This window comes from Artemia franciscana, chromosome 16 (genome assembly GCF_032884065.1).
Source record: "Artemia franciscana chromosome 16, ASM3288406v1, whole genome shotgun sequence".
Lineage (NCBI taxonomy): Eukaryota > Metazoa > Arthropoda > Branchiopoda > Anostraca > Artemiidae > Artemia > Artemia franciscana.
In genome coordinates, this window is record NC_088878.1 from 32,644,056 (window position 1) to 32,668,046 (window position 23,991).

A 23,991-nucleotide genomic window follows, 5' to 3' on the forward strand; every position below is an offset into this window, starting at 1 on the left:
GTATTAATAACAGTAGTAACATTTACATTTTGCCTTTTGGTCAACTGAACATTCCACTCATGATGCCCCTGAAGTTTCCTCTTGGTAGAATAAGCCGTTAGACAAATATTGCTGATACGACCGTATCAACAATCTGTATACACATAGTCTGTTTTGATTTAGTTCAAATTTTCCCTCAACGTTCCGTTGTTTGGATAGTAGTGGTCGTAGTAATAGTGTTTTTGGTTGCAGCTGAAGCAGCAGCAGTTGTAGTAGTAGTAACGTGCAAATATTGCCTTCATGGTCAATTGATTAATCTCCCTTATCATTTCCTGAAAATTCCAAATTAATATACTCAGTCATTCTTGTCCCCTCAACATTTCTTGAAGGACTCATCTTAATGCCCTTCGTATTTTTGGAAAGTAGAGGTCAAACATGCATACCTCTTCTCAATAACATATACTATATGTAAACAATGAACGCATTGCATAACTTGCAGCCAATGCCCTGAAGCCTCGGGGGGGGGGACATCTCCAAACACATAATTACTGATCTTTGCAACAATGCTAAAAAAAATTGATGTCTCAAAACTTTGTTTGGATGTTTGTTATGAAAATGATGAACGTGGAGGGAGGGTGCTCTCAAATCACTTTGACTCTTAGAAAGGACACTATAACTTCCAATTTCAAATCAAATGGACCCCATCTGAAGTTTATACGACCGTCTATTCCATAAAAACTTTATATGCCCTCAAAGTATATCTTACAACCCTATCCCCAGGGCGCTAGGGGGTTGTGTCAATCCTAGAGGTATTGGTTGTGTCAATCCTAGAGGCATTATTATATGTTCTTTGGACTACTTTGAACACAATCACTATCTCATAATTTCTATCAGATATATTTAGTGAAAAGATGCGTTTTGTCGGGGAGAGGAGGGGCTAAATGCCCCCCATCACTTTTGACGCTCAAAAAGGAACTAGAAGTTCCAATTTTCAACCAAATGAGTTCTCTTCTAAATTTAAAGAACTATCCCTACCATAGAAACCTTAAATGCCGCGCGGCATAACTTACAACCCTCACCTCCAAGCTCTAATGGTTTGTATCAACCCCAAAAGCATTGTTATATGATCTTTGGACTACTTAGACTAAAATGACTATCTAAAAAAAATTTCGACACATTTCGGGAAGAACGATATGTTGAGGGGGGATAGCAGCCCTCAGATCACTTTGACTCTCAAAAAGGTACGACCACCCCTATTCTATAAAAACCTTATTTGCCCCCGGGGCATAGCTTACAACCCTTGCCCTGAGAGCTGTGGGGGCGGGATTGGCTTACTAAGACATAATTTCTGGATCCTTCGACTACAATTAATAAATTTGCTATCTCCACATTTTAATCAGACGTCTCTGGGGAAATGATGAGTGTGGGTGGGGGCTGGTTGCTCTCAAATCACTTTTGACTCTTAAAAAGGGTACCATAATTTCCAATTTCAAATCAAATGAGCCCAATCTGAAGTTTATACGACCACCCATTCCACAAAAACCTAATATGCCCCCAGGGCGTGACTTACAGCCTTATCCGGGGGTACTGGGGGGTTGTGTCAACCCTAGAGGCATTGTTATATGTTCTTCGGACTATTTTGAGCCAAATAGCTATCTAACAATTTTAATCAGATTCTCCTCTAAAGTTTATACAGCCATCCCTTCCATAAAACCTTAAATGCTCCGGGGGCATTACTTACAACACTTACTTCCAGGCTCTGGGGTTTTTTTCAACCCAAAAGCCTTTTCATATGATATTTAGACTATTTTGAATAAAATGGGTCTCTCAAAATTTCTATTAGATGCATTTCGTGACAATAAACGTGTGTATCGGGGGAAGGGGGCAGCTGTCCCCTGATCACTTTGACTCTTAGAAATGCCACTAGAACTTCTGATTACCAATCTAATGAGCCCCCTCCCAAGTGTATATGAACACGCTTTGTATAAAAACCTTATATGCCCCGAGGGCATAACTTACTCTCGCCCTGAAGGATGGGGGGGGGGATTTGCCATCCTCAAAGAATTAATTTCCGGAGCTTTCAACAACGTCGAACAAAATATATATCCCAAATTATGATTGGAAGTGTTTTAGAAAATGCCAGGCGTGGTGGGGGGGCGCATTTGCCCTCTTATCACTTCTGACTGTTTAAAAAGGCAGAATTCCTCTCAATTTCCAATCGAATGAGCCCTTTTTAAAGTTTCTACGACAACGCTTTCTAAAAAACCTGTTATGCTCTACGGGCATAGCTTACAACCCTAATTTCCGGACCTTTCAACTACGTTGAACAAAATGGCTATCTCAAAATTCTGATTGGATGTGTTTGGGGAAAGGGTGGGCATGGGAGGGGGATTAGTTGCCCTCAAATCACTTTCAACTATTAAAAAGGACACTAGCCATTTCAATTTCCAATCGAACAACCCCTTTTTGAATTTTCAAAGTTAACTCCTTCGATACGAAGTACCCTGGTCTAAGACAAAAAAAAATATTAATACACTGTGCCAACATCGTTCTTTACTTAGGCAGCACTATTGCGCTGCCTATGAAAGGTCTGAAAATAATCACTCCAATAATAGAAGTGTCTAGAGCTTTTGGCCAAAGTTAAAGATCTAGGTCCTTGTTTAACCTACATTTGTTTGTTTGACATTGAACTAGCACAGATGTACTAGTCCTTTTCTTCTTCGGTTTTGTCATTAACAAATCATAAAATTCTTATTTCACGAGAAATTAAAGCACAGCCGATATTATTATTATTATCGAAATACATCGAAGCAATTCAATACTTGTACAAGCATATCAAAGCAAGTGAGTCATTATAGAGGCATGTCAAAAATGTAATTTTTGCAGAAATATGATCAACAGTAATTTCAATCAACCTGTTGCTCTTCAGTACCGACCCAGTGAGGTTTTTATCAATTTCTCGAAAGGATTTTTGTATTAACTTAATTGCTAATTTTGATGTTTCGATATGATTGAGGTTAGTAGGGAGGTGGAAAGGCAAGGAGGAAGGATGGTAGGGTTTTAAGGTGGGGAAATGGAAATGATATTATTTAAAGAGTCTGGTTTGATGTTTGCTGTTTTACAAAAAAAAATTAATTTTCTTTTTATGGCACTTTAAATTCTGTCGGTCTGTCTGTCGGTCCCGGTTTTGCTACTTTAGGCACTTCCAGGTAAGGGACTTTGCTACTAGGACGATGAAATTTGGCAGGCGTATCAGGGACCAGACCAGATTAAATTAGAAATAGTCGTTTTCCCGATTTGACCATCTGGGGGGAGTGGGGGGCCCGTTAATTCGGAAAATAGAAAAATTGAAGTATTTTTAACTTACGAACGGTTGATCAGATCTTAATGAAATTTGATGTTTGGAAGGATATCGTGTCTCAGAGCTGTTATTTTAAATCCTGACCGGATCTGGTGACATTGGGGGGGGGATTTGGGAGGGGGAAACCTAAAATCTTGGAAAACACTTAGAGTGGAGGTATCGGGATGAAACTTGGCGGGAAAAATAAGTACAAGTCCTAGATACATGATTGACATATCCGGAACGGTCCGCTCAATGAAATTTGATATTTGGAAGGCTATCGTGTCTCAGAGCTCTTATTTTAAATCCCGACCGGGTCTGGTGACATTGGGGGGAGGGAGTTGGGAGGGGGAAACCTAAAATCTTGGAAAACACTTAGAGTGGAGGGATCGGTATGAAACTTGGTGGGAAAAATAGGCACAAGTCCTAGATACATGATTGACATAACTGGAACGGATCTGCTCTCTTTGGGGTAGTTGGGGGGGGGGTGGTTAATTCAGAAAAATTAGAAAAAATGACGTATTTTTAACTAAGAAAGGGTGATCGGATCTCAATGAAATTTGATATTTAGAAAAATATTGTGTCTCAAAGCTCTTATTTTAAATTCCGACCGGATCTGGTGACACTGAAGGGAGTTTGGGGTGGGGGAGCCTAAAATCACGGAAAACGCTTAGATTGGACGGACCGAAATGAAAGCTGGTGGGAAAAATAAGCAGAAGTCTTAGATACGTGATTTACATAATTGGAACGAATCCGCTCTATTGGGGGGGGGTTAATTCTGAAAAATTAAAAAAAAATGACGTATTTTTAACTTATGAAGGAGTGATCGGATCTTCATGAAACTTCATATTTAGAAGGACCTCGTAACTCAGATCTCTTATTTTAAATCTCAACCGGATCCAGCGTCATTGGGGGGGGGGCAGTTGGGGGGACCAGAAAACTTAAAGCGGAGAGATCAGGATGAAACTGGATGGGAAGAATAAAAACCTGTCTAAGATACGTGACTGACATAACTGGACCGGATCTGCTCTCTTTGGTAGAGTGGGGGGGGGGGGGTAATTTTAAAATTGAGGTATTTGTAACTTACGAAAGGGTGATCTGATCTTAATGAAATTTGATATTTAGAAGGATCTTGTGCTTTAAAGCTCTAATTTTAAATTCCGACCAGATCCTGTGGCATTGGGGGAGTTGGAGGGGAAACCGGAATTCTTGGAAAACGTGAAAATTGGGGTATTTTTATCTAACGAATAGGTGATCGGATCTTAATGAAATTTGATATTTAGAAGGAATTCGTGCCTCAGAGCTCTTATTTCAAATCCCGACCAGATCTTTTGACATTGGGGGGAGTTGGAGGGGGAAATCTCGGAAAACACTTGGAGTGGAGGAATCGGGATGAAGTTTCGTGGATAGAATAAGCAAATGTCCTTGATACGTGATTGACGTAACCGTACTGGATTTGCTCTCTTTGGGGGAGTTAGGGGAAGGGGTTCAGTGATTTGGCGAGTTTGGTACTTCTGGACGTGCTAGGACGATGAAAATCGGTAGGCGTGTCAGGGACCTGTACAAATTGACTTGATAAAATCGTTTTCCCAGATTCGAACATCTGGGGGCTGAAGGGAGAGGAAAAATTAGAAAAAATTAGGTATTTATAACTTACGAGTGGGTGATCGGATCTTAATGAATTTGGATATTTACAAGGACATCGTGACTCAGAGCTCTTATTTTAAATCCTGATCGGCATTAAGCCTCTGATTTTCCTTTTAAAGCAATCTATTGATTCTTAGAATTTTGCTAGAGCTCATACCATATGATCTCTTGGCTCTTCCGACCTCGTCACAAGTGTCATATGAGCTCTTAGCTCTTGTTTATATTAGTTATTATTTTGTTGGAATTGAAGAAACTGGTTAACATCTCATGTTGCACACAAGCAAAAAAGGCAACACAAGCATTTTTTTAAGTGCAGCATTTGTAATATGTAGAAACTTTTTTGTTTGTGAATAAAGAAACCTAAATGTAATTAGTATTTCTTATAGAATTTTATAAAACTTATCGCTAGGTATACATTTTAAGTACAGATATGCACAGATTCAGCCAGCACGGCAGAGGGAGTGATAGAACCGTCAATACTTCCATCTTTAGACCAAGATTTTAGAATTTTTCCCGCGGAAGGAGGCTCTTCAGACCAGTAGTTGTTTCTATTTTTCGTGGTGATTAATATCTTTATTAATATTTGATGCTTTTTCTATTTATCAATGTTCATCGGCGGAGTTTGAATCGTCAGTCATCATATTAGCAGCGAACTTCATTGAACAATAAGCATAACAAATACAGTGGTTGCCTTAAAATAAATAATTTCTCAAGACTTTACTTTTTAACGACGGAAAATTTTAGCTTATTTTTCAGTTTTTTCCTTTTTTTTAGTTTTTTTTTATTTTTTATTTTTTTTAGTTTTTTACCTTTTTTTTTAGTTTTTTTAGTTTTTTTAGTTTTTTTAGTTTTTTTAGTTTTTTAGCTTTTTTTTTAGTTGTTAGTCGGTTAGTTTTTATTGGTTAGTTTTTTTTTAGTTGTTAGTCGGGATTAATCCCGACTAACGGTGTGTTAACATGCACGATTAATTTTTAAGTCGTGACTTTTCACTTTTCCACTGGGAAAGGGGTGCATCAGATTTGTTCCCAGAGGGGATCTACCTCCCACAATTTTTTCAGAAGGGGGAGGGGTTACGAGAAAATAAAACTTTACAAAACGCAACGAAAATCTTTTTACATTATTTTTGTTACTATTGCCCAAATCACAAACAAATTTCGGGGTGCAGAGGGTCAAACTTGGGTAACTCTCCCCCTGTATACTACCCTGCTGTCTCCTTATTGGGTTCAGGATTGCAAACGTGTTTATAGCAACAAGGATTTATTTTAATCAATGAATTATTCAAATTCTCAAAGGCAAAAATATGAATAGTTGTAAGTAATTACTCACCGAAATATCCAACGATTCCCCAGCCTCCAAGGAAGAACAAGAATAGAAGCAAACATATGATATCCGTACAGGATCGATTTTTTACGGGGCCCATGGGCCTAGGGCCCGAGGGCGAAACTTTTCCAGACATCACTTCCCAGTCAACTGACGCAACTTAATGAACAAATTCCTTTTCAGAGAGCTATAAAGATAAAGATTTATGGCATGTAGGAAAATATTCTTATAAAAAGCGCTGTCAACAACTGGATTTGCGCAATTCTTCGTTTTAATGAGTCACTTCCAGGCAAACATACACAAGCTAATCAAACAAAAAAAGAACTGTCATAGAAAATAGTAGGGAGTTTAAAATGTTTTTCTTTCTAGTCCATCATATAAAAATACAACAATAACCTTAGAACATTAGGAGAAGACTTATTCAACTACCAATTGAGATATCTGGACCGGAACCAATCTAAGTAACAAAGTCATATAGGGGGGGGGGTCAAAAAGTAATGTTTTAATTATATGTGCAATCACCATCAAAAGTTTGAATTAACTTATCTACACAGGCATAAATAACATCGCTAAAAAATATTCTATAAAGCTATTTCTTTATTATTATTTCCTTAATAGCTTTTCTTTTTTTCTTTTTTTTATAAAAGTGTTTTATTCTTGTTCTCTGTGGTCCATTACAAGCAAAGCTTCTTGGGCCTAATAACTGCTTTACTTTTGTAATAGTTTTTCTTTTAGTATTAATAAATTGATTTATTTATTGATTTCTTCTAGATATTAAATATTAAAAAAACAAGTTTTTTTCACCTGAAAGTAAGGGGCAACATTAAAACTCAAAACGAGCAGAAATTATTCCGTATATGAAGGGGTTCCCTCTTTCTCGACCCTCGCTCGTTACTCTAAAGTTTTAAAGTTCTTCTGAAATACTTCCCTTTCAAAGTCGATAGCCATTGGATTTCAGCAGTCTTTCTTAAAGAGTATACAAAAAGTCAAACTTTAGCGTAAAGAGCGAGGGTTGAAGAACTGGTGGTCGCCCAAATATACGGAGTAATTCCTATTCGTTTAAAACTTTAATGTTACTTACTTTCAGTTGATTTTTGGTATTTGTATGATAAACCCCCATCCTAATATTCTTCTAATATGTTTCTCTGACTTTCAATTCTAATGAAACATACCGAAGTAAGATAAAAATAAAACACTTAGAAACAAATTTGGGCTATATATTTACACATTAGGGGGGAGGGTAAAGTGTAGCGGGCCTGCATGTCTAATGTGTTAGGTACGATTATTCTTCATGTTATGCTGCAAGAATTGTTTTCTAACTTTATACTGTTCAAATACTCCCCCCACCTCCTAATGTGCAAATATATAGCCCAAACTATATTTTCCATCCTTTCTACGCTAAGCTGATAGAAACTAACGAAAAAAGAACGGTTCAATAATGGGTCAATGAATGAGCAAACTGAGCAGTAAGGGGTTTATCATACAAGTACCACAAGTATAATAAGTGTGGCACAAGACAGAATGGCAAAACTTTTACGTAAAATAGCAGAAAAATAGGAAATATAAAGAATAGGAAATATAAAAAACTTTTAAAAAATAGCAGGAAAAATTAAGAAAAATGATAAAAAGTCACTATTTCATTCTATCTGAAACCTTAGTACTTTATAATATATATATATATATATATATATATATTATATATATATATCTATATATATAAAAATAAGTTGTCTGTCTGTCTGTGGATGTGTGGATGGATGTGTCAGGTGACGTCACCTGAAAAAACTGGATCAGGTGACGTCAAAACTGAAAAAACTAAAAAAAGCAAAAACTACAAAAAAAACTAAAAACTAATAAAAAAAAATAAAAAAGCTAAAAAACTAAAAAAACTATAAAGGTAAAAACCAATAAAAAACTAAAAAAAAACTGAAAAAACTAAAAAAAAGGCAAAAACTACAAAAAAAAACTAAAAACTAATAAAAAAAGTAAAAAAGCTAAAAAACTAAAAAACTAAAAAACTAAAAAAAGGTAAAAAACTAAAAAAATAAAAAATAAAAAAAAACTAAAAAAAAGGAAAAAACTGAAAAATAAGCTAAAATAAAGGTAAAAACCAATAAAAAACTAAAAAGAAAAAAAGGAAAAAACTAATAAATGACGACACTCAAAGAGAAAGCGACCAGGACAAAAGGAATGTTCGATTAGCAATCAACAAAGCACCGGGACACAGGGAGTATAAATGACGACAGGACATAAGTAAAAAAAAAAAACTATCTATATATATAAAAATAAGTTGTCAAACTAAAAAAAGGCAAAAACTACAAAAAAAACTAAAAACTAATAAAAAAGCTAAAAAAACTAAAAAAACTAAAAAAAAGGCAAAAACTACAAAAAAAACTAAAAACTAATAAAAAAAACTAAAAAAGCTAAAAAACTAAAAAAACTAAAAAAACTAAAAAAAGGTAAAAAACTAAAAAAACTAAAAACTAAAAAAAACTAAAAAAAAGGAAAAAAACTGAAAAATAAGCTAAAATAAAGGTAAAAACCAATAAAAAACTAAAAAAAAACTGAAAAAACTAAAAAAAGGCAAAAACTACAAAAAAACTAAAAACTAATAAAAAAAGGAAAAAACTGAAAAATAAGCTAACATAAAGGTAAAAACCAATAAAAAACTAAAAAGAAAAAAAGGAAAAAACTAAAAAAAATTTTCATCTAAAAAACTAAAAAAAACTAAAAAAGGTAAAAACTAAAAGAACTAAAAAAGAAAAAAATAAATGACGACACTCAAAGAGAAAGCGACCAGGACAAAAGGAATGTTCGATTAGCAATCAACAAAGCACCGAGACATAGGGAGTATAAATGACGACCAGGACATAAGTAAAAAAAAAAATTAACAAAACTAAAAAGAAGGTAAAAACTACAAAAAAACTAAAAAGAAAAAAAAACTAAAAACTAATAAAAAAACTGAAAAATCTAAAAATCTAAATAAACTAAAAAAGAAAAAAAAGGAAAAAAATAAAGGAGAAAAACAAAACTAAAAAACGAATGTATATACAGACCGGTACACCGGGATACAAATGACGACCGGGACAGAGGGAATATAAATGACGACCGGGACACAGGGACACAACTACAACGGGGACACCGGGGGAAACAGGGGGATATAAATGACGACCGGGACAAAAAACTAAAAAGAAAAAAAAAACTAAAAACTAATAAAAAAACTAAAAAATCTAAAAATCTAAATAAGCTAAAAAAGAAAAAAAAAAGGAAAAAAATAAAGGAGAAAAACAAAACTAAAAAACGAATGTATATACAGACCGGGACACCGGGATACAAATGACGACCGGGACACAGGGAATATAAATGACGACCGGGACACAGGGACACAACTACAACGGGGACACCGGAGGAAACAGGGGGATGTAAATGACGACCGGGACACCGGGACAGGGAATGGTCGATTAGCAATCACCATCAACAAAGCTCAAGGGCAATCATTAGAATCATGAGGTATAGATCTGAATACAGATTGTTTTCCATGGACCATTATATGTTGCATGTTCAAGAGTCGGTAAACCTGACAATCTATTTATATGCAAAGACAATGGGACAGCAAAGAATGTTGTATATTCGCAAGTTTTACGTAGTTAAAACCATATATATATATATCTATCTATATTCACAGGTGGGACATAGGGACACAACTACAATGGCGCGTAACTATTATGGCGCGTAACGACTTACGCGCGCGGGGGGGGCTTGGGGGGGGCGCGAAGCGCCCCACCAACTAGGTGTTGGGGTGGCGCGAAGCGCCACCCCAACAGCTAGTATATATATATATTTATAATATATATATATATTCATAATATATATCATTTGATTGGATTATTAAAAAATTCAGTAACACTTTTAAAGAACATAATTTATCACTGAGCAACTTAACCCCTCCCCCACACAAACGCTTAATTTGCCTAATAAAGGCCTACGCACCCTAAAAAGGTACCAAAACATAATTCAATGAACTATTTAAATAAGAACGACCAAAAGATCCAAAAGTAAGTCAACGTGAGGAAGAACGCGTTTAGTTCTAGGCACGAGGGCCCAAGGCCGCGCAATAGCGCTGCCTAAGTAAAGAACGATGCTGGCAGAATTTATTATTGTTATACCATGGCCCTTTTTTCCAAAGAGTTTTCGTACAAATTTCGGAAGGAGCTCGATTGAAAATTGGAAGTTACAGTGCCCTCTTTAAGAGTCAAAAGTAATAGGAGGGCAGCCAGTCCCTTCCCACGCAAATCAATTCCCCAAACATATTTTGATAGTCATTTTGTTCAGCATAGTTGAAAGGCCCAGTAACTATGTCTCTGGTGATGCCAACCCCCACAGTCCTTGGGACATGGGCTGTAAGTTATGTCATTCGCCCATTGTTTACATACAGTATTTTTATTGAGAAAGGTGGGCATGTTTTACCTTTAATGCCCAAAACGACAATGGACATTCAGAAGAACCTCTCAGATGATTAACTGACCAAAAAGGCAATATCTGCGTGTTTCTACTACTACTAGTACGACTACGACTACCGTATTAAGTCGAGCTAAATCAAAACATACTATGTGCATATAGATTGTCAAAAGGGCTTATCAGCAACATCTTTGGAATGACCTTACGCATCAAGGTCCAGGGTATGACGAGGCGGGAGTTGAACTGGCCAAAAGACAAAATTTGTCCGCTACTGCTACTACAAGAACAAACATTGTACCAAACACAAGAGGGAGCAGATAAACAAAGACATGAAAAAACACAGGAACTAACATAGGAACAAGCATACAAAAAAATGAATCCGGAGAGGGGTCATTTGCATGAACACAGGAAAGTCTATTTCCCTTTTTAAAACTTGAAAGCGATTGGAGGGAATATAAAATATAATTTATCACAAAAAATACATTTTTGTAATTTTACCTCTTTTTATCAATATTATTATTTATTATGACATCATTGTGTATTATATGACATCATATGATTATGACATCATGCTAAATTCTTGCTAAATATAAAAAAAAAGATGGATCATAAAGCCGCAAAGTATTTGCATTCACATTATGCCATGCTAAGGTAACAGAAAAAACTCTGAGTTTACTCCCTAGCCCTAACCATCAACATTTTATATCTAAGATTGGGAACCTACTGTCAATGTTTATAAAAGATATATTTAATTTAAGACATTTGTCTAATACTAGGTACTGTCTGAGTACTGGGGATATCCTAACAGAATCAGCCACGTTTCTCATACAGTCTAGAGTAGAGACTTCCAACGTGGCGTGCAGGCCCCACTGGTGGGGCATAGCAATATTTTGGTGGGTCATAGACAGGACGTGTACCCTTCGCCTGACTATAGAGCCTTAGTTTGAAAAAAAAAAACATTTATCATGTGAATGACGTCACCAGCATATGCATTTAAAAAGCAAAAAAGATAACAAAACAAAATAGGAATGACGCCATGCATTCTGTTTTGTTTGAAAGTGTTGCCGATAAAAAAAAAATAAAAGGTATATGAAAGGTATAAAAGGTATATGCTGACAATGTTTTTCATTACCATAAAATGTCTAGAGGACAAACAGAGAAAAAATACCAAGTTAATGGTCTTTTAAGCTTCCTTCAGATGAATTCACGTAAAATTTTGAATAAAAAATTTAAATATCAAAAGGAGGGCATCAGGATATCAGAAATTCCTAGGTGGGCATGTCCCACCTGGTAAAGGGCTATCTGGCCCCATTGGTAAGATTCTAGATGAAGGGTTTTGGTCAATCATGAAAAGTAGTTGATTTATGTGACTGAATTTTGCAAAAAAGGGTCAGAGGCTCAATGATCCCCTGAGATGTTTTGAAGTACGTATCTTCACCCTTTCTTCCTCTAAAGAGCACTGGTCTTTGACAATCATTGTATAATAGAACTGAAACCTTGAGAAAATTTACTAATGCCCAAACAGGACACAAGGAAATGAGCCCCATACCTTTGCTCGATTCTGAATTATAAGGTGTTAAAGATTTTAAAATTTATTTCTTAAATTTAAGGAAAAACCTTGATATGGCTTAAAGTCATGCAGAAATAATAAGAACAGTAAGGCCGTATCCAAGGGGGCAGGGACTTTGAACCCCTCCCCCCTGAAATGTTTGTCCGACTTATAAACCGTAATAAAAAAAAATATAGACAAACTTTTATACGTTTTTAGTTTTTTGTAACCCCCCCCCCCCCCCCAAAAAAAAAAAAAAACAATGGATACAGCCCTGAAGAACAGAATTTTCACAAACAATATACAATGAACAAGAGACTGAAGACCCAAGAACAGAATTGAAGCATTTTTTATTATTATTATTATTATTAGATAGGTATAAACATGTCACTAAAAGAACTTTGATAAATTTATATATAAATCCATTACTGAGCTTAAATATAGACAGGGTGAACACACTACTCAATTCCCTTTTTTATGCTGTTCACAAATACAAGGGTGTTTTTTATGGTCCGTTTGAACGTAAGTACACAACAAAAGATTATTTCAAAAAAGTAAATTTATTTACAGAAAGTACATACTTTACTCTCTTTATAAATGAAACCAAAAACGAACCTAAATTACAATAAATAAACGACTCAAACTCAAAACGACAAGAAATTAGCATGAGTAAGGCTGTCAACCCCCCATGCTTCTCAAGACCAGAACATAATTTACACTTTACTGAAAACACAACACGTTTTAAATATTTTCGCTTTTTTGAATTTAATAAATAAAAATTATTAAGACTTAATGGAATGAATATTTATTGAAGAATATATATATATATATATATATATATATATATATATATATATATATATATATATATATATACTAGCTGTTGGGGTGGCGCTTCGCGCCACCCCAACACCTAGTTGGTGGGGGCGCTTCGCGCCCCCCCCAAGCCCCCCCGCGCGCGTAAGTCGTTACGCGCCATAATAGTTACGCGCCATTGTAGTTGTGTCCCTATGTCCCACCTGTGAATATAGATAGATATATATATATGGTTTTAACTACGTAAAACTTGCGAATATACAACATTCTTTGCTGTCCCATTGTCTTTGCATATAAATAGATTGTCAGGTTTACCGACTCTTGAACATGCAACATATAATGGTCCATGGGAAAACAATCTGTATTCAGATCTATACCTCATGATTCTAATGATTGCCCTTGAGCTTTGTTGATGGTGATTGCTAATCGACCATTCCCTGTCCCGGTGTCCCGGTCGTCATTTACATCCCCCTGTTTCCCCCGGTGTCCCCGTTGTAGTTGTGTCCCTGTGTCCCGGTCGTCATTTATATTCCCTGTGTCCCGGTCGTCATTTGTATCCCGGTGTCCCGGTCTGTATATACATTCGTTTTTTAGTTTATTTTTTCTCCTTTATTTTTTTCCTTTTTTTTTCTTTTTTAGCTTATTTAGATTTTTAGATTTTTTAGTTTTTTTATTAGTTTTTAGTTTTTTTTTCTTTTTAGTTTTTTTGTCCCGGTCGTCATTTATATCCCCCTGTTTCCCCCGGTGTCCCCGTTGTAGTTGTGTCCCTGTGTCCCGGTCGTCATTTATATTCCCTGTGTCCCGGTCGTCATTTGTATCCCGGTGTACCAGTCTGTATATACATTCGTTTTTTAGTTTTGTTTTTCTCCTTTATTTTTTTCCTTTTTTTTTCTTTTTTAGTTTATTTAGATTTTTAGATTTTTTAGTTTTTTTATTAGTTTTTAGTTTTTTTTTCTTTTTAGTTTTTTTGTAGTTTTTACCTTCTTTTTAGTTTTGTTAATTTTTTTTTTTACTTGTGTCCTGGTCGTCATTTATACTCCCTGTGTCCCGGTGCTTTGTTGATTGCTAATCGAACATTCCTTTTGTCCTGGTCGCTTTCTCTTTGAGTGTCGTCATTTATTTTTTTCTTTTTTAGTTCTTTTAGTTTTTACCTTTTTTAGTTTTTTTAGTTTTTTACCTTTTTTTAGTTTTTTTAGTTTTTTTAGTTTTTTAGCTTTTTATTTTTTTTATTAGTTTTTAGTTTTTTTGTAGTTTTTGCCTTTTTTTTAGTTTTTTTAGTTTTTTAGCTTTTTTATTAGTTTTTAGTTTTTTTTGTAGTTTTTGCCTTTTTTTAGTTTTTTTAGTTTTTTAGCTTTTTTATTTTTTTTATTAGTTTTTAGTTTTTTTTGTAGTTTTTGCCTTTTTTTAGTTTTTTCAGTTTTGACGTCACCTGATCCAGTTTTTTCAGGTGACGTCACCTGATCCACGATCCACAGATCCACAGACAACTTATTTTTATATATATAGATAGTTTTTTTTTTTTACTTATGTCCTGGTCGTCATTTATACTCCCTGTGTCCCGGTGCTTTGTTGATTGCTAATCGAACATACCTTTTGTCCTGGTCGCTTTCTCTTTGAGTGTCGTCATTTATTAGTTTTTTCCTTTTTTTTTAGTTTTTTATTGGTTTTTACCTTTATTTTAGCTTATTTTTCAGTTTTTTCCTTTTTTTTAGTTTTTTTTTATTTTTTATTTTTTTTAGTTTTTTACCTTTTTTTAGTTTTTTTAGTTTTTTTAGTTTTTTTAGTTTTTTAGCTTTTTTACTTTTTTTATTAGTTTTTAGTTTTTTTTTGTAGTTTTTGCCTTTTTTTAGTTTTTTCAGTTTTTTTTTAGTTTTTTATTGGTTTTTACCTTTATAGTTTTTTTAGTTTTTTAGCTTTTTTATTTTTTTTATTAGTTTTTAGTTTTTTTTTGTAGTTTTTGCCTTTTTTTAGTTTTTTCAGTTTTGACGTCACCTGATCCAGTTTTTTCAGGTGACGTCACCTGACACATCCATCCACACATCCATCCACACATCCACAGACAGACAACTTATTTTTATATATATAGATATATATATTAAACTGACAATCCACATTCTTTTTTTTCAGTAAAGTTAAAATTGTATTCTGGTTTTGAGATGGCATAGGGGTTGCCAGTCCTGCTTATATTAATTTTTGCTCGTTTTTAGTTTGCCTTGGTTATTTATTATAATTTCTGTTCCTTTGGGTTTCATTTATTTATTGATGTTGGTTTTTGGTTTGGGTATACCCAAATCTATTCTTAAAATAATGCTCTTTTGACAATATACATGCACATGCTGTCTTTGGATTTAGTTCGAAATTCCCCTCAATATTATAAATTCAATAGTGTGGTAGCAGTAGTAGTAGTAGTAGCGTGCAAATATTGTCTGTTTTGTCTATTAATTAACTCCCTTATCATTACCTAGAAGTTCCAAATTAATATACTCAGTCAATCCTGAGTGATGTCCCTTTGACAACCTGTATGCACGTAATGTGTTTTGATTTAATTCAACACTCCCCTAAACATACTCTGAAAGGCTTCTGAATTCCCTTCGTCTTTTTGGAAAGTAAAGGTCATACATGCATGCCTTTCTCAATAATATATGCTATTAGTAAAAAAGAACAAATTTCCCAACTTACAGCCAAAGCACTGAAGCTGTCGGGAGGTTTACATCCCCAAAAGCATAATTACTGGACCTTTCAACAATGCTGAAGAAATTTTCTGATAGCAGTAGCATTGGTAGTTGTAGTAGCATCCAAATATTGCCATCTTGGTCTAATGATAATCTCCCTTATAATTTCCTGAAAGTTCTATATTAATATACTCAGTCATTCCTGAGTTCCACCATTTTGACAACCCATATATACATCATGTATTTTGATTAAGTTCAACAATCCTCCCAACATTCTCTGATAGACTTGCCTAAAAGCCTTTTATCTTTATGGAGAATAAAGGTCAAACATTTATAACTTTCTTGATAGTATATACTATATGTAAATAATGAACAAATTGCCTGACTTACATACCTTGCCCTGAGGACTCTGGGAAGGGGGGGGGGGTTGACATCCCCAAAGGCATAATTACTGGACATTTCAACAATACTGAAGAAAATTGATGTCTTAAAATTTTGTTAAGATGTATGTTTTGGAAAAAGATGGGCGTGGGGGGAGGGGCTGGTTGCCCTCAAATCACCTTGACTCTTAAAAAGGGCAGTATAAGTTCCAATCCCAATAATATGAGCCTTGTCAAAGTTTTTACATCCAACCGTTCCATAAAAACCTCAAATGCCCCCATGGCACAATTTACAACCCTTGCCCCAGTGATCTGGCGGGTTGCTTCAACCCGGTAGGCATAGTTACATGTTCTTTGTAGTATTTTGAACAAAATAGTGATCTCATAACTTTGATTGTATGCGTTTGGGGAAAAGAGGGCATCTAAGGGGGGAGGCTAGTTGCCCTCCATTACTTATGAGTCTTAAAAAGGAACTAAAATTTTCAATTTCTAATTAAATGGCCCCCTCTAAAGCTTCCAACTGTCCATTCCATGAAAATTTTATATCTTAATAATGGGCAACACATATAATTCATAACTCATGCCCTGAAGGGTGTTTGGAGAGGGGGGTAAGCCCAAAATCTTGAATAAACCCCTTTCGAAGTTTCAACAACAGCTCATTCTACGTGAAGTGTCCTGGTCTGCAAAAAAATATTATATTGTGCCCACATTGCTCTTTATTTAGGCAGCCCTACAGTGCTGCCTATGAAACCAATCATTTTCACTGTCTAATAAAAGTAATTATCCTTACTTGAACTGTTATTTGTGAGCTGTGTGATCATTATTTGTGATCAAGAGAATCTATTTTGAACTATCACATAGATTTTTTTCTATCCTGATAAATAGTCCTTAATGAGATGACTAAATTGTAGTAGAATCCTTTTCGTACAGACATCTGTCCACAATTTAAAAAGATTGGAGGGGTGACAACGTCAGTGTAGGGTACATATAAAAAAAAACTGGCTTAAATCTAAAGGAACATGTAAGTAACTATTGGCTGTTATTGTTCTATCATCTTTGCTGTGAGGACATTTAATGTACCAACTAAGTTAGTTAATGTACCAACTATTTGCTCCTAATGCATCTGAGGGTAAGATCCAGTTTCATGTCCACTTTGCAATTTTTATGATGAGGGATAGGCATCTTCTGATAAATGGATAACCATTTATTCATTCTAGATATGGATTTTAGGCTAACACAAGTAATTTGTCTATGTTTTCTTGTTTATGATCAATTTGTGTCTATAAAACAGCTGTTTGATCTGTTCTCTTCTATACAGTTGAGATTTAACCACTGAAGGTGCTTCATATCCATGGTATGGAAGTCTTTGGCCAATGCTGTTTATGAAAAATGCTCAGGATTTGATACTCCAACAAAAATCTTAAATGCTGATGTACATCACCACTACTGTAACATCCAACCCACAGCCATGATTGTCAAACAGAGAAGACTGTATTGGCTTGGTCATGTCCTGAGTAGACCCAACAACAGCATCATCAAGCAAGTGCTTCTAGCTGCTCCTTTGTCAGATTGATGCAGACATCCTGGTGGTCAGTTGAAGAATTGATGGTCAGCAGTCAAAAACCACCTTGATATCATTGATGGATTTTGGAAGTTTAGTCGAAAGTGGGAGAGTTGCAGGCTCTGGTTTGCTGAAGAGCTGACAGAAGACAGTCAACCATACAGTCTTTTAGATGCTAGGTGAGGCATTTACACCTGCTCCCACAGCAAGGACAATTAAGTATTTGATGACAAAAAAAAATTGTCTCTTTGTGGTAGCACAGCAAACATAAATAAAATGCATAAACATGCTGTAGTTTTACAATAGTTATAATCTAGAATAGCTGCAGTAATATGATTCTGAAAAATCAGAATTAGATAGATAATACTAGTTTGGCTATATAAGATGATATTTCAAGCTTTAATCCATAGTGACATCAACAATTAAGAAGGATATGGTTCAAGTGGTTATAAAGTCAAAATATACTGTTTCTTCAATCCTTTCTTATACCATGCCCATCTTCAAAAATGAGGAAATGGCTAGTGAGTGTTCCTATTATTTTCAGGGTACAAAAAAATTGGTCTGATGTTGGCTGCACAGAAAAACGAATCAGTTGCTAAAGCACAGTCAACTGCTTAGATAAGGAGCTCTGCAAATTTGTTTACATTATATCTGATCAAAAGAATTGGACAAATAGAATTCAGAGACAATTAATGGAGTTTTAACTAGGAATTGGTCATAAAACATTATCTTCAAGGATGAGGTGTCATGTGCTATTACTAACTGGGGTCCTTTCTTTCTTTTATTCTATTTCTAGCTTATATTCTTTTATTTTTATTTTTAGAAATAATTTTTTTTTTTTTTATAAAATCTATATTTATTTTTATTTATCCTTTCTTTTATTTCTAGCAGTGTTGATCTATAGTAATGTGATGAAAAGCCAAGAGGTGCTTTTAAGCCAAAAGGTACTTTTTAGAACCAAGTAGGCTTGATAAGACTAATGTAGCTTTTGAGATATTCCAATAGAATACAATTTAAAAGCTTTTGAGGGGTGGACAACTTTGGTTTTAATATATATCTTGAAAGAAAGAATTCAGTTTAAATGTCTGAGAAACTTTAGAGGATTAAAAATTAAATTTGGTTGTTAGGATGAGGTCATCTTTGACAATGATTGGCTTGTACCTTTTTTTTAGTTACTATACCTATTAATGGTTTCTTATATAAATTTTAAGGGGCAGAAAATTTTTAGAATATTTTAAACCATGACAAAATTACATGAAGCAATATAAAAAAAAATAAAAAGTTTGTGCCAATTTGGAAGTAAAGGATTAAACCACTCTGTAAAAAAAGGCAATAAGCATGGTAATTATTGAGGTACTAACTCATTTTCTGTAGGAAACAAATAACTTAGTATGAAATAGCTTTTTATAGAAATAGACTTAGAGATACTGCAGATAAAATGTTTAAGAGAAGAGCAGGGTGGTTTCAGGAAGGGGAGAGGAGGTCTCAACAAAATGTTCACTCTCAAATTAACAGTTCAATAGTGCCTAAACAGACACCTTTAGCCCTCAGTTTTATACATCATGAAAAAGCATTTAATTCAGCTGATTGAAGAGCTTTAGCAAAGGACATAACATTACATGGTGTACAGATAAATACATTAAAGTTTTTAGTGCTAACCACTGCCAAAAATATGGCAGTGGTTATGGTAGGAAATGAAGTTACTAGCTAATTCTGTATTCAATCAGGAGTTAAAGAGGGTTGTTTTCTATTTCCATTTTCAAGGATTATAATGATGGACTTTGGTCTAAGGAACATGGCCAGGCTATGGGAGAAAAAAAATTAATGGGAAGGCAAAACTCTCCTAAACTCAGATTATGTAGATAATGTGTGTTGTTAATGAAAATATTAGCAAAATGATTGGCTTTGAAGGTTTTGGGTGTTCAGGGTGTGAGAACATGTTTGAAAGTTAACTTTAAGAAGACTAAGTTGCTTAGACTAGGAATAGATGAAGGCAAAGAGGTGATGATGGGTAACAACAAGATTGATCAGGTGGATTGTATCCCCTACCTGGTTAACTGAGTTTAGCAGGTAGTTACTGAGCAAATATATAGCCTAGATTATATAATTCCAATGTATTATGTCACCTATCACTTGTTTTCAACTGAGTGTAAGCTAATTGTCTCTTAATACAGGCTGATAAAACCAGTTTGTTCTCAAGTTTTGCACAGCATAAACTACAGCATAATACACAGGTCCTAAAAGATGTTATTAGGGGTTAAATGTTTGAAAATTGAATCATTCATTATGTCATGGCTATGATTCTATAGCTTGGTGTAGTCAGATGTCTTGGATACTGGTATTTTGTTGACTACTTTTCCATTTTTTGTTAGATCTCCAAAAAAGAGTGCTTCTGACTCTTTTTAAATTTATTTTCAAAATGACATTTTACAACTAAGACTAGGCCTAATACAAATAATAATTACTATTCCTAAATCAGTGACAAATGACAATTTTTTTTTGCATAACCCAGTCTTTTTTAAACACATTCTTAAGCTTTAGGTTACATGGACTTTTAAGCTCCTTTAAGGGCTCAAAATGGGGTAAATTCTAGCTTAGCTACTTTTTGCTATCTTGGAAGGGGGTTAGGTTAGGAAATTGAAACTTTCAGTAATCTAAGGCTGAATACATAATCTGGGAAGGTATTGCCAAGCTTCTATGTTAATCCTCTCCTAATTTTTAAGTCTTAAAAATTTGCCTAGGCTACTTGACAGGTCTATACCTATTGAAACTTTGAAAAGACAACGCCATACCTTAATTTTCAGTTATCAGTTTCCTTTTCTTTTAAACCTCATAAATTGGTATTAAGAAAAGTTGTAAATCTGAAAACAGTTTTCTTCAACACAAAGATTTTTAAAGGTCATCAGAAGTCACTGCCCTCTAGAGGGAGAAGGAGTAGAGATGGGCACTTCAAAATACCCTCCCAGGACATAATTTAGTCAGTATGTCCATCCCTGAAAGTTTCATTCTCCTAACATAGGCCAACCACTTTCCAAGATAGCAAAAAGTAGGCCTAGCTAAACTAGAATTTTACCAATATATATTTTCTATACATTCTTCCACCTGTCAAATATGTTTTTCTGGTTTTTGTTTTGTCTTAGCTGATTTAGTATAGGCCTAGAGGTACACAGAATGAAACAAGAGAGACACATTGGGAGAAAAACTTTGGGAATTAAAGGCTATATATTGGGCTACAATTTCCACATTAAGGAGGAAGGGACAAATTACAGTGGAGCTGCAGTCAAACAGTGTGGGATACAACTATTCTACATATGCCTATAATGAAGCAAGAATTGTTTTTCTAACATATTTCCTTCTCAGTAGCCCCTATTCTAGACTTTTAACCTGCCAGATTTCACTCCAAAAGTGGTTACTGAACTTGGAAAGAGCAGAAAAAGGCATAAAGTGATATATACACTTTCTTCCTAAGCTAGGCTACCTAAATCTGGGCTATTTGAATGTGTTGGTCCTGTATATTTAACAAGGCTTCAATCAAACACCTCTAGTCAAATAGCCTAAATCCTTTACCCTACAAAAATTTCTTCACTAGTTGTGTTTTTTTCTTCAGTTTACAAGCAAAGTTTCGACTATAGGCAGTGTTTCTACTTCACGATGGCAAGTTTTCCGCCCTGGTAGACCAAAAATCCATAAAATTCCGACAACTGAGAACGAAAAATCCGTCAATTTTTCCGTTAAAACATCTTAAAAATCCACAACAAAAATCTGTTCAAATAGAACTCTTGTGGTAAGCAGTTGTTACAAGCAGAACAGTGTGCTCTGTTGAAACACTTCCTGGAGTTCAATGCTGCCCTCAAGAAAGATTCCACCAGATCCGTGGGCAGTCAAACGAGAAAAAAGCTAAAAATACCATTTATTCACCTCTTGAATAAGGTGGTGTGAACGGGATGGATAAGAGGGTTTGACAAATGATGCACTGGCTACTTGAATTTCACCAAAAATATCGTCAAGCCGAATTGCGGATGAGTAAGTGCTTTCTTACCCAGAGTTGTCTTTCGAGTTCACATCTCGTTTCTCCCTTTTTGTGTTTTTAATGTAACTAATGACCCCCCCCCCTCCCACGAAGATACCAAAAGAGTTTTAAGACCGATGTTTAACAGTTCATGGATATTTTTCATATAGTCCAGAATGTCGCCAAGTATCTCGTTGCCTCTAAATTGCTAAATGAATTCCGCAACTATCTCATTGTGAAAAAGAACACAGCTTCATGAAACCAAGTGTTTCAGTGACGCTTCTACTTGAGTTGGACTAGAGTATATCTCGGAACGCTCGTTTATCAGTCTATAGACTACACGTCCTATCTGATCGTACAGCTCAAACATACAATATTCTGTTAAGTGTTATACAAATCAGCCTGTTGTCTAAATTATTAGAAGACAGCTAAGCTAACTCAGTAAAAATTGTCCTTTTATCGGGATAGACTACGATCTGCAGTTACTTTGGGCTAAAAGAGCTCGACGAATTTAATGTTTATGTACGGTAGATCTATTAGAACTCATGAAGGCCAGTAACTCGGAAGCTAGCTCCTTTGAAAGCCTCTAAATTTTGAGAAAATACACGCTTAGTGACTAGAACGGATACGGATATCGATTAACTATTATATATAATGCTGTATAAAAAAACAAACAACCATTTTCTGGGGTACTGGGATACAATGGAAATCAGCTACCACTGCATGTCGGCGACGGCATCAGCTCCAGAAACAAGAGCTTCACGTTGTATACTAGCTAGTGTTTGACACTCTTCAACCGTCACGTTTGCCTTGACCGACATGATTCCATTGGTCAGCTTTTGGTCCAGGATGATCGATTCGGAATGAATTTTTATCCTTCTCATCCCTGCCTTCGTTTGCATCGCAGTCCTTAGCGAGATGGATGAGAGACGATTCCAAGAATCAGTTTTGATGTTTTTTAGGACAATAAAGAAATGTTCAACGTCGGCGTTTGAAAATGGTAGCGAAAGCAAATACCTATTCACGACCATGACGTTTGCAAACCTTGGACTTCTAGTGGGAGTATTGATCTCGGAAATCTTTCTCCAAAAGCCCAAAGTTTCCTTACTTTTAGGGAGGTCTGAGACCAGCATTTTTCGTCACTCGTCATGAATTCTTTTAGCATTCCAGTTCAGAAGTTCATATTTGCGAAGAAATTTTTTATACCTTTATTGGAGTTGTCGAGTCGGTGGCCATCACAGGGTGTAACAGAACAGCATATACGAACATTTCGTCGTCAAATACGAATCTTGACTGTATCTGCTCAATCGCCTCGACGTAAAGACAACGGGCTAACAAATACACCAAATTAACAGAAAGGTCTTCAGTGCGAGTTCTTCGGTTTGACTGCAACGTCTTCAGAGATTCATAGGCGAGTATCCCAAGATATGACTCTTTCAAAGCAAAGTGTTTCCTGACATTTTCAGGGTTCAACTCTAGCGCAGACGTCCCTCTGTTGTAGGCTGCTTTCATAAGGCTCATTAACAATTTACGGATCAGCAGCCTGACTTCTGGTTGAATAATGAAAGGGCGGCTTTTCCCTCTAGAAAAGTTTGTTAAAATCATTGAATAACTCCAGAACATAGCTTTCAAATTCCAACTGGATTCTCAGTAGTGGATTACCCAACGCTTGTGCAGTCCGATTGTTAGCGTGTGTAGGGTCTTCGAGAGCTAACCCTTGAAAGCACCGTTGCAAAGGACTTCACTCTTCGAGAATCCTATCAACGCAAAATTTAAGTGAAAGCCGACGTGTCTGCCAGGGCGAGAGCATTCGATGGATATCTGTGTCAGTAAATCTTTGGAAGGCAGCAAAGTCGCTCTTAGCACTCATGTTGAAAAGGGCATACACGGTACGACATAATCTGCTAACCCCTTTGTTAGCTTCTTTTAAGATGCTACTAGCTGTATCATATGGCTGCTACACTTTACACAGGTGATCCAGGGATACTGCGCCTTGACCCTGCTGACAACGGAATCGTCAGAGCCAAAAATGATATTGTAGGTATCCAAACAGTAGCCGATCCAGTTCTCGAGTGGTATCTTTCTATCTTTGATATATTTCTCGGCAAGCTCAAAGACTGTTTCTGCTCTTGACTCAGGGCTTCCGACCATGTCCTTCAGGTCAACTTCTATTTCAAGTTCTGAGCTACAAAATATGACGGCAACAGCAAGTTATTTCACCACACTGACATCGGTTGTCTCATCGATAATGACCGTGAAC

The 23,991-nt window shown here is 35.5% G+C and overlaps 1 protein-coding gene across 2 annotated transcripts in view; it reads right to left on the bottom strand.

Annotated features, from left to right (window-relative positions):
- Positions 1–21,386, bottom strand: part of LOC136037356 (choline transporter-like protein 2) — a 113,602-nt gene extending 92,216 nt beyond the window's left edge. For both annotated transcript variants that reach the window (XM_065720052.1, XM_065720051.1), the window contains exons 1-2: positions 21,290–21,386; positions 6,293–6,473 (exon numbers count right to left, since the gene is read on the bottom strand). In XM_065720052.1, the coding sequence (XP_065576124.1) occupies positions 6,293–6,422 (130 nt within the window). In that variant the 5' untranslated portion in view covers positions 6,423–6,473; positions 21,290–21,386. The remainder of the gene's footprint in view (positions 1–6,292; positions 6,474–21,289) is intronic.
- Between the last annotated feature and the right edge of the window lie 2,605 nt (positions 21,387–23,991).